The 13,898-nt window shown below is 37.7% G+C and overlaps 1 protein-coding gene across 3 annotated transcripts in view; it reads left to right on the top strand.

The window, feature by feature from the left end:
• DTWD2 (DTW domain containing 2) overlaps positions 1-12,376 on the top strand; it is a 192,523-nt gene extending 180,147 nt beyond the window's left edge. For 2 of the 3 annotated variants that reach the window (XM_084629067.1, XM_084629066.1), the window contains 2 exons: positions 5,130-5,258; positions 9,683-12,376. In XM_084629067.1, coding sequence (XP_084485193.1) covers positions 5,130-5,258; positions 9,683-9,853 — 300 coding nt within the window. In that variant the 3' untranslated portion in view covers positions 9,854-12,376. Of the gene's footprint in view, positions 1-4,961; positions 5,030-5,129; positions 5,259-9,682 lie in introns of those variants that run through there. The other variant, XM_084629068.1, reaches the window with a different exon arrangement.
• Positions 12,377-13,898: the final 1,522 nt, after the last annotated feature.

Here is a 13,898-nt window from a genome sequence, read left to right as displayed (position 1 = left end):
ATTTGTTGAAAGAAGGTGTGTTGGATGGGGATTGAGTACATTATGGGAATTGACTGCTTGTTGTATGAGTGTAGTTATCTATATCTTGTGTAGTGAATATGAGTAGAGGTTTGTATTTTGAGTGACTGAGTGAAAAGTTTGGGGTGCTGAATGGACTTGTAGGGCTGTCTCGTTGAATTTGGGGGGTAAGTGGATAAAGTATGTGGAGGGAGTTCTTATATTATTTGTGTTACCATAGCTCATAGGAGCCTTAGTCATGGATTAAGACCTCCAGGAATGAAGGATGAGGAAGAGGGAAGAAGAGAGATTTTGGTGAATGTGCAGGTTCTAGAGGGAAAGTGAATGGCTAACATAGCAGGGGGTGAGGAGGAAGGGGAAAAGATCCATAGTGGAAAGAGAGACACACACAGACATTAAAAAGGACAAAATAAAAGTTCACTAATATATGTAAGCCAGGAAGGAGCACAATAGAGACAGGTTTAAGAAGTTTCATTTTAAAAAGGATTTAATAGAAAACTGATGTCCATTGTTACTATGATATAAAGATAGAAATATACTGTTTACATAATACACAATACCTTTGTCTGAATTGAAATGAGTGTTGGGAATTCCTTGCCTTTTTGGGATGGATTTCTCTCTAGATACTGCTAGACCACCATTGCCAGCGGCTTAAAGACATTTCTGAATATATGGTTTTGCCTTTGAAATGTACCAGATAATACCAAAATCCATGTTCCTTAGGGAAACCAGCTGGATTCTTCTAAAAAAAAAATCTTTATTCCTTAAACCCCTACCTTCCCCTCCAATCTAAATCAAATCAGTATTTTGTAGGTCTTCCAATTATATTGAAGAATGTAATGATTCTCTCTTCCTGCCAGCATATCCATGAATTCTTCTTGCCCCAGTTTAGCTCCTGCTGTGATAGCGCTTATTAGCACATTGAAAGCTGATGGCCTCAGTCACCAAAACTCCAGAACTGTTTGGAGCTTCCTTTCTTACAGATCCCTCATAAGTAAGGAATCTGGAAGTACTTTGGAGAAGGGACTAGGATAAAGAACAGTGTAAGGAAGGGGAAGAGGATAGTGACCCCAGGTTAGGAAGGCAAGGGAAGGGAATGGAGATGATGATGAAGAGGAAGGGACCAGGCAAAGTGGGTAAGAAGCCATTGGCAACCAATGTATTGAAGAAGAATTTCAATCTAGTGATATTCTGAAGTAAGCTAAGAAACTGGTTCCTTAACCAGACCTTAGGAATAGGAATTGGCCTCCTATGCCTAGTCATTTTGTAGGGTTTATTGTCCTAAGAAAATGAACACAGTGTTTCCTCAAGGATTTGGGAAAGGAACAGATTATTTATGTTAAACCCTACAACTGAGGTTATGAAACAAGTTAACTCATAAGAGAAAATATATGGAAATTATAAGAGTAATGAATAATGTCTGAATTCTCACAGACTGATGCTACAAAATCTGTCATTTCTCAACAGCTGTTTATAAAAGCAATAAAAGCTTTTGGAGCTGACAAAACAGACAGTCTAATGGTTGAATTAGATTCATCTTTCTTAGAAAATGTTTTACTTGTGTAATAGTATAAAGTGGTTATCACTTTAGGCAGAACCAATAAGTCAGTAAATCAGTTTACCCAAAGTAGCCTAATAAATGATATGAATAAATTATATGAATTAATTTGATTTCTAATTTGTCTTTCTAAAAGATGACAAATACTTAAATGGGGTAAATACAGTCTTAATGATGGAGTACAATATGTCCATATATGGAATAGTCTATGCATTTAATTTTAAAAGAATGTGATTATATGTAGAATGTAAAATAGCAGTTAGTTTCTCAGTACTCTGTTCTTTTTTGGAAAGAAAATTGTGGCAATGGAAATTGCACATTATTTTTTTTTCCAAAAGAAAACAAGATGGAATGCTGAGAAATGCTGTTTTACAATCTTCATTTATCAGTTGCAGTAAGTCTGAATGGCCATTGTAATGGCCATGGCAAAATACTCAGCATCTCTCAGGGTCAGGCCCTACATTCTAAAGTAGATAGATTACTTCACTAATATTAAAGCTGCTTTTTTTGTAGTAAGAACCCAAAGGAATTCAGGTATTTGACCGTTACAACATTAGATTGTTTTAACACACAAAAAATGGGACCTAAATGTCTGCATTTTCAAAAAGGACCAGTGATTTTGGGTGCCTCTCCTTTTTAGTGTACAGTTTGAAATACTTAAAAGCTGAAATTTTCACCTGATATTCAGAGAACTGATACTCAGCACTTCTGGAATTAAGAACCGTTAAAGTGTGTGAAGTTGGGCTGCAGAATTATCAGTCACTGTTGAAAACTCTAGGCCAGATTAATTGAAAATCTCTTAAAATGTTGAGTTGACTATTAACCTGATCCATGCTAAATATCACACTCAATCCCGTTGCTTTTCCTTACATTCTGTCCTCTTTCCTAGTTTTGTATATTGCCTATTTAGATTTTTAACTTTTCAAGGCAAGGACCCTACCTTCTTACCAGTTTGTAAAGTTCCACCCATGGTTTTAGCAATATACAAAGAAATTACAAGATAGAATTTCTCACATAAGTAATTTCAAACAATTTTCTTCATAGTACTGTTTTAAATCCTTAATGTTTTACCTTGACTTTATGCTATGAAGATGAGATTCTCAGAATAGTAAACAGACTTGTGCTAACTCTATTCAAGCTAGAGCGTTAAGAATAGCAGCGTGGATGTTACAGCACCTTGGACCCTGGGGATCAGATGAGTTTGGACTTGAGTGGCTAGTCCAAGCCAACATCTGTGCCACAATTTCCATTCTGCTAATTTTAGTGTGCTAGTTTGAACACAGCGAATACAAGACTGTTCACTTGCTCCCACCTCCCAGCTGCAATGTAGAGACAAACCCATGGATCCAATTGCAGTATCTGGCTCTTGGAGGACTCTAGTGGGAATGGAAAGGAAAAAGAATCATGTAGCCTGAACAGTTCTTATACTTGTAAGGTTACGTATTGGGGTGCAACATGCACTTGTCACAGATAACAGGTTCTTTCTTAAGTGGCTACTTAAGAGTTAATTGAAAAGATGGAATTTGGTGAAACACACAGAAGCTTTGTTTAATACAGACAACTGTAACTGAAATCATAGGCAAGAATCAATATACAAAACTGTTAGAAAAAGATGACATTAAAGTCGTTTCCTGTGTTCCTTCTTACAATCTTACATCATGCATACTTACAATTTATGGAGACCATTGCAAACAGATGGAAGGGAAAGTAAGTGGAGGCCATCGCAAGAGAGGTCCTGATTAAGTTTACATGTCTCAGGGACCCAGTGAGCATGAAGAAATGGGAACTGATTGTGGTACTTTATGCCCTTCCTTATGGTAATAGTACGAATATATACCAAATGTGATCCTTTACACTGATTATAATAGGGTCAATAGCTGCCCCTATCCATGTGGCCTTTGGGGTGTCCATGATTATGTATCAAGCACTAATATGTATGATTTACATAACTTATTTCTTAATAATTCCTATATGTACATGTGGTCTAACTGCTTAGATACTGCATAGTAACCTAATAGCTAAAGCCCCACAAAACTCCCTTCTTGTGGAATCTTGTGGTGTACGCTACTTGTTCAAGGTAACTCACTTGTCTCCCAAATTGAGAGTGCAAAATATATGACCTGGAGTTCTCTCCTTAGGACTACACTGTTCTACTAATGTCATTTTAGCTCTCAAGCATAAAATCATCCATGAGACAGAGTCATAGGTCATAAGATTAGGTCAGAGGTCAACAATCAAAAGGTTCAGAGAGGTTTGCCCATCACTAAGCCTTCAGTAGGCCAGTAAGGTAACATGTTTTACCAAGTCAAGATCACCTATCTCACCATTACATGCTGCCACAGTTGACTTGGCAGAGGCATTCTAGCTGAAGCTTTTTGTGAGGGGTCCTGAGTTTTGGAATTTGCTTCTCCCCTTTGGTCCGCCAGAGCCCAGATTTGTTAACCTTCTGGGCGTGCCGTAGAGTCCATCTTTTTTCTTACTTCTTGAGGAAGGCATGGGTTGAGATAGCTACATTTATGTGTGATACTTTGTTAATATTCATGTTGTGATTTTTAATTCATGGAATAGATACCCAAAGTACTGGATGGGAACCTACTGTAATAGTCTAAGAAATCAGATAAATAGAATATGTATGTCTTAGGTTTTGTGAATGATTTCTGGCAAACTAACATATGCAATTTAGTGTAAGTTCCAAAATATGCAAATATATCAAGTTCTACAGCAAAACTCAAGAATGTGTGTTGGCATTAACATGTATTACTTTTCTGATTGTACTCCCTTCAGTGATTCATATCAATCACATTTTCATCAATAACATTTTGTTGGCATAAAAAGCCAGGTCACTGCAAATTCAAATGTCACATCAATGAAAGAAAAGAAAAAAGGGCTTATAAATTCATAGATATTAAGGTCAGAAGGGACCATTATGGTCATCTAGTCTGACCTCCTGCACAATGCAGGCCACCAAATCTCACCTACGCACTCCTGCAATAAACCTTACCTTTGTCTGAGCTATTGAAGTCCTCAAATCATGGTTTAAAGACTTCAAGGTGCAGAGAATCTTCCAGCAAGTGACCCGTGCCCCATGCTGCAGAGGAAGGTGAAAAACCCCCAGGGCCTCTTCCAGTCTGCCCTGGAGGAAAGTTCCTTCCCAACCCTAAATATGGCGATCAGCTGAGCCCCGAGCATGTGGGCAAGATTCACCAACCAGGTACCCAGGAAAGAATTCTTCTAGAATCAACTGTATATAGTGCTCACATGTTTATTCCAACTCAGTCCAAATCCTCCTCCATTTATAAACCCATTGAAGTCACTGGGGCTAGTTTTGTGAGGAGTTTAGGATCTGACCCCTACACGGTTAATGTCTATGGTTATTCTTCAGCAGGTTCATTCATGTGCGAAGATATGTATAGTCTATGACAATTGGCTACCAGGGAACAAGACAGTAGAGAGGTATGAAGGCAGGTGATTATTAAAAAAATAGGAAAGGAAAATAATTTGCTGTATCATAGTAATTGATTTCTTTAAGTTGGGTGTGTGTTTGTTTTTTCAGGTGCAATTGAAAATGAGCATTTCAAGTCAATATGTAATTCGTACCCAGCCAACAAACACCTGCCTTTCTACACTTGAATGTGCAGCTATTGCCCTTGCCATCATGGAAAAAAATGATGGTATTCAGGAGGTATGTGATTAATTTTAAATGGAACTGTAGTGTGAAGCCCACTTAGTTAGATAATAGTACCATATTTATCTTGAGCACCTTACACATTCGTTACCCAAAGACCTGAATAAGATCATGGGATGCTGCTGGTTGGTTCACCTCCGAGACTAAGCAGAGGTAAGCAAGCAGCTGTCTGCTGCTATTGTTCTGTTCCTTCCTTGCAGATCATATGCAGGTTTTATTAACAGACACTTGCATACCCATTACTGCAGCTGTCTATTGTGGACTTCCACAAGGCTTCATTCTCTCCCTCCTCTTACAGGGCATCCCTGTCAAACAGTTTGTCCATGATACTTACATTCTTTGCACTGAACGCAAACTACACTATTTTCCAGTTACCACCATAACTAATTAGATTAGCTCCTTCACAATGTGGAGTTGGCTGAAGATAAACCTGGGCAAGACTTTTGGAAGGAAGTGGTGGGCAGAGGGAAATGTTTCAAAGTACCAGCTACTGTCTTAACATCAACTAGGTATCTTTCTGAATCATTCTTCTCTCTCTCTGTGTGGGGTAACAGATTGACCTAACAAGCTTAATTATTATGAGCGCAGCCCTTATGAACACACCCTCCCTCACATCTACTCTTTTTGACTTCCACTTTTCTACGGTCTTCTTGTTTTTGTACCAAACCCATCATCATGCTATCTCCCCTAAATTCAAACTAACTGGCCTCACTCTCTTCTCTATCAGTCCTTTCTATTTTATTTTTTTTCCTTGCCCTCGTCTCATTCATCTTGCTGTCCTCTTGTGTACTCCTCACTCAGTCTGTCCTCTTATTCTCATCAGCTCCTTATCCCTCTCCTCCTCATTTCCCTTACATTCACTTTCTCATCCCATACTTCTGTTTCTCACTCCTTTTTTCCTCCCTCTTTTGAGAGAAGATGAGAAGACTAAATCTACATCTGTCTCTCCATCACTTGATCTTATATCTGTCTGTAAGGTACTCATACACTTCAGTTTTGAGTATAAAACAAATACCAATAGATAAGAGTTCAGAATTTGGCTCAAAATTAAGAAATAGAAAATGTATTGCATTTTTAAATAGTGTGGCAAACAGAACATGTGATGGAGAAGTGCATTCATTTCTAACTCACTTGGCATTCCCAATTGCAATACTTCAATATCCCCCTGTAACCAGGCATGGACTCACCCAGCATCGCCTCCTGCTGGTCATCCTTGGGAATAGCTCACTACCCTCCAGAACACCCTGTGCAGTCTGGCAATTCACCTGTCACTGCTCCTCCCCATGTCCCTTATGGACCCAGTGCCCTTTTGTCTGGGGTGCTACCCCTCTGGCAGTAACCCCTCAGTCTCAGGGTCTCCCCACCCAGGGGAACCCCCTACCCACTATCCCCACTTCACCTCAGTCTTGGCTACTGCCAGTCCTCATTTAGCCCCACTCCCTGGGCAGACTGCAGTGTATTAGCCACTCATCACAGGCAAAGGGGTTTGGACCTGCTGCCCCTCAACCTCAGTACTTATCTGGCCTTACTCCTGGCCTGCAGCCTGGGGAGTTTCCAGGCCAGAGCTCCCCAGCCCCACTCCACCTCAAGTACTCACTCAAACTCCCCAGCAGTCAGGCCCTTCTCCCTCTAAAGGCAAAGAGAATGTTACTACTCCTGGCTTCCCTGGGCTTCTTATACAGGCCAGCTGCAGCCTGATTGGGGCGTGGCCCAGCTGTGGCTACTTCCCCAATTAGCCCAGCTTGTAGCCCACAGCCCCAGCCCTCTTCAAGGGCTGGCTTTTCAGCCCTTCAGGCAGGAGCAAGGTGACTACCTAGCTATACTCCCCTAAATAGCATCTGTAGTATGCTAAATGACACTAATATAACATGTTGTATTGAATCTTTGTAAATACTTTTCTTCAGATACTTCTTAATTCTGTAATTTATCAAAAACTACTAGGTACTAAGTACTGAGTTAAGCTGCCAGGAAGGTAACAATCCATTGCGCTAATGTTTTTCATGTGTAGAATTTACATATTTATTCTGTCTCACCCATGCTGTTTTCAGTCTAGAAGATTAAGATTTGATATTTTGTAGCAAATGAAAATGCTAGTAAAATTTGCAGAGATTTCACCCTTTTATCTAATTTTCATAGATACAAAAATTTTTATGATTATTAAGATAATTAGTGATTCATGAGCAGTGAATGACATGGCAATCAGCGTATGCAACCAAAGCTTTAAGCTAAATCTTCAAAGCTTTGTGCTTTGCACTCTGTTTCCTTTTTTAATGATAGCTGAAAACAGTTGAAGTTGACAGGATCTTTTGATCTTGTAAACCTTATGCTTGAAATATATTTCAGAAAATAAAGATGTATCCCTTTATTTAAGAACAAATCTTTGACAGAAATATTTAAATTGGGTATTTTACTGAATTGACCTGCACATGTATTGCATAGTTCCCTACATAATGAGGAGGAGCACAACTTCAATTTACCTTCAGTTGAATGTTGAAAGGTTTTTTTTTTTTTACCACCCCCCAAAGCTGGTGTGATTTCATGGTCTTGAAACAACTTTGAGTCAGAAAACTTAGCAATTTATTGTTGATGGGGGGGTACACCCTGTGAAACAGAAGTGAGCTGTAGCTCATGAAAGCTTATGCTCAAATAAATTGGTTAGTCTCTAAGGTGCCACTAGTACTCCTTTTTTTTTTGCGAATACAGACTAACACGGCTGCTACTCTGAAACTCAAGCATAGTCTCAGATAATCAGACATGCATTGCTGTATATCTTGTAAAACCATCCACTGTGGAAGCACCATAATTCATTTTTAAAAAGGTGTGTTAATGCTAGTTTTCTGTATCTGAGATCAGGACTGAATCAATAGACTGTTTCTACCCTTTAAAAATTACTAATTCAAGAAGAAAAATATAGTATAGCAAATAGAATTTGTTTAAAAAAGTGTGTTATAATCTACCAACGAGGAGAGAGAAATATTCCCATGACATGTATTTAGATGGAAGGAAATAGGGGCACCTGTGTGTCATAGGTCCTGATTCAGCCAAGATATTTAAACATGTAACTTGCTTTAAGTATGGGATACATGCTTATGTATATTGCTTAACTGGGGCCTGAATTAAGTCATCCTCATGCCAATGTGTCCTGTTAAAACTGTTGGAGTGAAGTAGACACTAAAAGTTTTCTAACTGGTCAGATGCAACTCTTTCCCCATGTCCTTATATGTAGTAACATTTAGTAGCTACAGAAAGGGTATTGGATCAAGCTAAGCAATTATCTTTGTTTTATTTTTAAACAGATAAATGTTTTTAAATAGGTTTAAAATGTTTTCCTACAGTCAAAGCACAGCACTGGTGAACATTAACTCTCAGAAGACAGTGCTGATCCAATTCCAGACAAACAATTAAGAGTCCTTCATGGAAATCAGTTGAGCTTTTGCAGAAATGCAGCGATGACCTGAGCTGCCCTCACAGCTAGCTGGAAGATAAAATGCTTTTCTAAGCCTGCCCCACTGACCTGGAATAGTCCTTTAGCCAGAAAACGTGACCCCCCGGGTTGCGTCTTTCTACTAATCAGCGTAAAACTGTCAAGTGCCCTTGGAGAAATTTGGGTCGTGACAGTTCTTGAGTTTGTTTATTCTATTAGGTCAAAGAATACCAATCAGACATTAGCCCTTGCATCGCAAGTTTTGATCCCACTGGTCTATGATGGAAGACTCTGTCAAGGCACTAAAATGTCCTCTATGTTCTCAGTCTTTTGTTGCTGGCACTGTAAAATATTAATGGTAATCAGCATTTCAAGAGAGATCTAAGAGGCAGCGAGCAGTACTGGACCAAATCCTGGGATGTAGCTCATCTGCACAGAGCGTAGTTCAGGAGTTTTTTGTAAAGGTGGCTTTAAAGCCCATCTTTGCACTCTTTGCATCCTGGTCCTCACTCTATGCAGAGCTATTCTGGTCCCTCTGCAACAAATTAGGGACACTTAGGACACAAAACTTAGGGATACAAAAGCTGCTGGTAGGATTGGCATAGTACCGTAGATTACTAGTCATACTCCCTTATATCTGGGCTAGATGTAGCTCTATTACATATCCAGAGGAATCTCCAGAGAAGGGGGACAAGTGCATCCTTCATGGCCTGCCCATACCTTCCTTGGCTTGTCCCTTATCCGAGATATATCATGGGACCCAAGGATAGGGCTCACAATGTCCAGAGACATATATCTTCCACCTTCTGTATGTAGGGAGAGTCGCGTGTGGAGGGCCACTTCTGTATACAAATCAGGTCCTTTAGTATCTCACATTCCACTGCATGATAAAACTTGGTAAAATTTTATATTTTAATGGTGATCCCTACACATAAAGCTTGGATGAAATGATATCTCCTAGACATATTTCAAAGCTTTTTTGTTTTGTTTTTCACAGACTATACTCCGCCCTCTTCAAGCTTTGTGCTCTTTCCAACTTCAGCATGGTGCCCAGATCCATCACAGCAAGGAGCATCTTCTTAAAAATGGTTTATATGACAAGCCCATGCCAAAGAATAAACGCAAGCTCAAGAGAATGGAACTCTTAGTGAATAATGTTAAGATCTAGAAAGACTGTACACACAGTAGTATGGATTTTTTTTTTGTACAAACACAGTTTGATATTGGATTGTTCCAAATAGCCATCCATATGGTAATAGACCTTTTAAACTCCTGTATTCAAGAGGCTTCCTGTCAATAATGCCAACTACGGTAATAGGCAGCATGTTCAGTTTTGTTGTTATACTAGGCCAGGTGTCTTTGTTCAACTGTAGAAGGGAGGAAAACTGCAGTGAATAATTTAGAGCTATGTTGTCTCTAGAGTCAGTGTATGATCCCCATTAAGACTGGATAGATTTACTTTGGGGAAGCTTTTTCTCAGTACTGAAGAAAAGGCATTCTGTTTAAGTAGGTAGTGGTAAGGGTAAGGATCCAATATTTGGAAGAATATTGAATTACTTCTCGGCATTTTAATTAGTAATTACAATAGGGTATAACTATAAATTCCTATATTAGTTAGTTAATCTGAACATAAGGAAATGTGATCTGAGTATTTTTGTTTTAGTTTAGTGTGGCATTTATTTCTTATTTTACTAGTCTGAGATTTATATCCATATTATTGTGCAGTCGTACTTGCTTTGAGCCTCTCTGCAGTTTTCAAGGATTTTGCTTGGCTGAGATATGCCAATATATTTTGTTCAGATTTTAATAAAAAAGAAAATATGGAAATGGAGCTAAGCTTTTATCTGAATTGTAGACCAGGTTCTGCACTCCATACTTGGGCAAAACTTCCCTTGTCTGTGTAAAACCCGTAGAATTTGGCCCAAAGAGTATATGCAGTATACCACATCTTGTTTAATCCCTTTGATTTTGGAATTTACATGTATTCCTGCAGAAGTTTCTGTTGAAATGGTTTCAGAATTGAGTAGTCTAGCCAAACTGTAAAAATATGTTTGCAGATGCGTCAAATCTTGTGGCGAAATGATTCTCTTTTTTTCAGCAGTCGTGGCGCTGCAGTGTTGCTGCCAGCAGTGGAAGCACAAGTGAAGACAAGGATCAGATATTTGTATTTGCGTCACGAAGCAGGTTTTCATGATGAAAACTAGTGATTTTAGGGCTTTACCACAGTGAAAACCTGCTTTATGAAACTGTGGTGGTAAAAGTGCCTAATCCCTGTCCTGACTAGTGGTTGCGCTATAGGTAGCAGCAGTGCATCTATACTGGATAGTAATTATTCTTAGGCCTTCTCTACACTAGGGTATTTTTCCCATAATTTTTGACTGCTGCTACCACTGGACTTTTAAGTGGTCACCAGTGTTTTAACAACTCTGGATTTGTCTATATTAGGAAAAGAGATCAAGTTTATGTCAGGACTAGCTAAGATGTTTGCTAACCATAACCTTTTCTGTAGTCTCGATGCAATTTAGATAAATCCCATGACTGTGGCTAGCACTGGTACAGCTGAACTGGTGAGAGTGACAATGAGAAATTAGGAACAGAAAGACTAATGTAGACACCCTTACTGTAGAAGCACATTTTCTAGTGAAACAGGCAAGAATTCCTGTTTAAGAAATGGAGGGTGTTCCCACTTATCTTGTTGCTGTTGTTTCAGTTTGCCTTGTTTCAGATTCAGTGGGACAGCAGTGCATCCTTCAGTTTACACTGTGAAGGTTATTTTCCCTAACAGAAGGGTTAAATATTTCTTTTCACAAAATGTAAGTTCACATTCTGGAGAACAGAGGAAAATCTGTGTTAATACTCTAAATTCACAAACAATTGAAGTCTTAGTGGATCAAAGAAATAGTCTACTTAATTGAGTTATAATCCTACATGAAGTACTTCAGTTCAGTATGTGAATTGAAGGTTTTTTTCAATTCTGCATAAGGGTCAAATTTTCGAATGTTTATATGAGAGATTTTTATTGATGTGAATAATCTCATTGATGTGGGGCTACTCCCATGAGTAAGTATTAGTTAAGTGAGTGATGTTTGTAGGATCAAGCCCTAATGTTGGACAAATGGATGTCTATTGCAGTCAAGTCTGCAGTACTGTCTGTACCATACTAGTAGATCACTATCCAACAGTTATTTTAAAAATGAAAAAAGATGAAGTTATTCGTTGTGCTTCAGTTACTGGAACCCTACGATTTTACTTTCTTTGAGGATTTTGTAGTGTTCAATTTAACTGTAACACTAATTACATTATCTGGGATAGACATTTAGTTGCTACAAAGTTGTCACATGAAGTTACATCAAAGCTGATCACATTTTTTTGTTCATTGGCATTTTACTAAGAACTAACACTTAATTTGATTAAAGCTGTTTTATCTTCTTCCTCTATGTTAAAATCCAATTCTGTTGCTGCAGTCCTTTCTTGAAAACCAAGCAGAATATATTCTCAAATAATATTTCTTCATGCCTTCTATTCCTTCTGAGCACCTTTTCCATTATTTTTTTTCTGGGCACAATGAAAAGTGTTTGCACAAAGACATTTAGGGCCAAATTTTCAGGTAGGCCTCAATCAAGTATCTTTTTTTTTTTTTTTGGTAGGCCTACTTTTTGCACCCACAAATAATTGGGTTTTAAATTAATTACAGGTACGAATAATAGACGTCTAAATATCTGATTTGTATGTGCAAAAAGGTGTATAACTATCACTTCTTCCTCCAATTTATTGCGGACCCCAAAATACAAGCAGAATTATTTGCAGATATAACATTGTGCATGTAAAGATGGAGGCCACTCTTGAAAACCTGGCCCTTAATCTATTATTCTTGTCAACAGAATTTTGATTGGTTCTATATACTAAATTGTTACTGTTTAATTTCAATATTTTATGTTACATGACCGTGTCATGCAGGTTGATCAGTTGTAAGTTTATTTTCAGATTTTTATATTTTTGATGATACTGTATAGCTTTTTAAACAAAATTATGTGTATTAACAAACATTTTCAGAATTTAACAATCTTGTCTTCAAGCCAATGGGGATCAAACTTGAAAGTGATATTTTAATGTATGACAGTTATCTCAAGAAAAGGTACTACCCAAATCTTAACTCTTTTGATTGTGAGAGAGCTTGAAGAGTTGTTACCTGCTTTCTGTAAGAAATTTTAATTAGGATAAGTTTATTTTGCATTTTTATTATTTGCTTTAATGGTCATCCACTTTTCATTTGTAAATTAGCAAAAGATTCTTGGGAGTTTAAAACAGCAGTCTAGCATAGAAGTGAACTTCTAAAAACATATTTCATACAGTGTATTTTCTTTTAATGTTTGTTGTTCTCCCCTTGTCAGCTTTGCACTTTTAAATGTTGCGGTATAAATACAGTCTGCCCTCTACGTTCCACTGAATCGTACCATGGGGAATTGGTGACATTGCCGTACATATGCTGACAACATTGATATCAAACTTTGGTGAAAAAGATTGTAATGCCATAAAATACTATAAAGTGACAAAGTTTCCAGTACAAGATGTTGGATACAAAAGTTGTATGTGATTGCGTAAACAATATATTCATTTAAAAAAAAATAGGTATTTCTGAACCCTCTTATTTTTATTTTCTCTTTGTAGAAGAATATTTCTAGAAAGTTTTCAGATTTCAAGATAAAGTTGGTCCAGGAAGAGCAGGACATGCTTTGTTACCTGCAGGACTTAATACCCATTGCATTCTAACATCTTACACATTCCAGGTGTTGTCAAAATATTAGAAAGCAGTTAGTGTTTCATTAGTTTTCTATTTTAAAAAAATGTTCATATGATTTGATAAAAGACAAAATTTTATTTTTAGACTAAAGGATTTTCTTCTGTATTGCTAAAATGGATTAAAAAGATGTTCATACTGTATTGTTTTACATTTCTAAACGAAAAAGAAATAGAATTAAAAAACTGAACTCTTTAAAAAGGTATCTGGGTTCAGTAATTTTCTTCTTGAGTAGCATGTGGAATTCTTTAACATCTATATCCATACATTCACATAAAATACTTTATACTTTCCATTTACACATGATAAAACAAGATTATCATGACTGTATCATTAGTCCTATACAGCCAACACACATCACATAGGCTGCACCCACAGTGCAGTGTAAGACAAATCCTAAATCATGCCCTTGCAG

The sequence above is a fragment of the Lepidochelys olivacea genome (genome assembly GCF_965140295.1).
Source record: "Lepidochelys olivacea isolate rLepOli2 genome assembly, chromosome: 5".
NCBI lineage: Eukaryota > Metazoa > Chordata > Testudines > Cheloniidae > Lepidochelys > Lepidochelys olivacea.
Note: the sequence above shows the minus strand (reverse complement) of the source record. Positions and strands in the feature narration are given on the sequence as shown.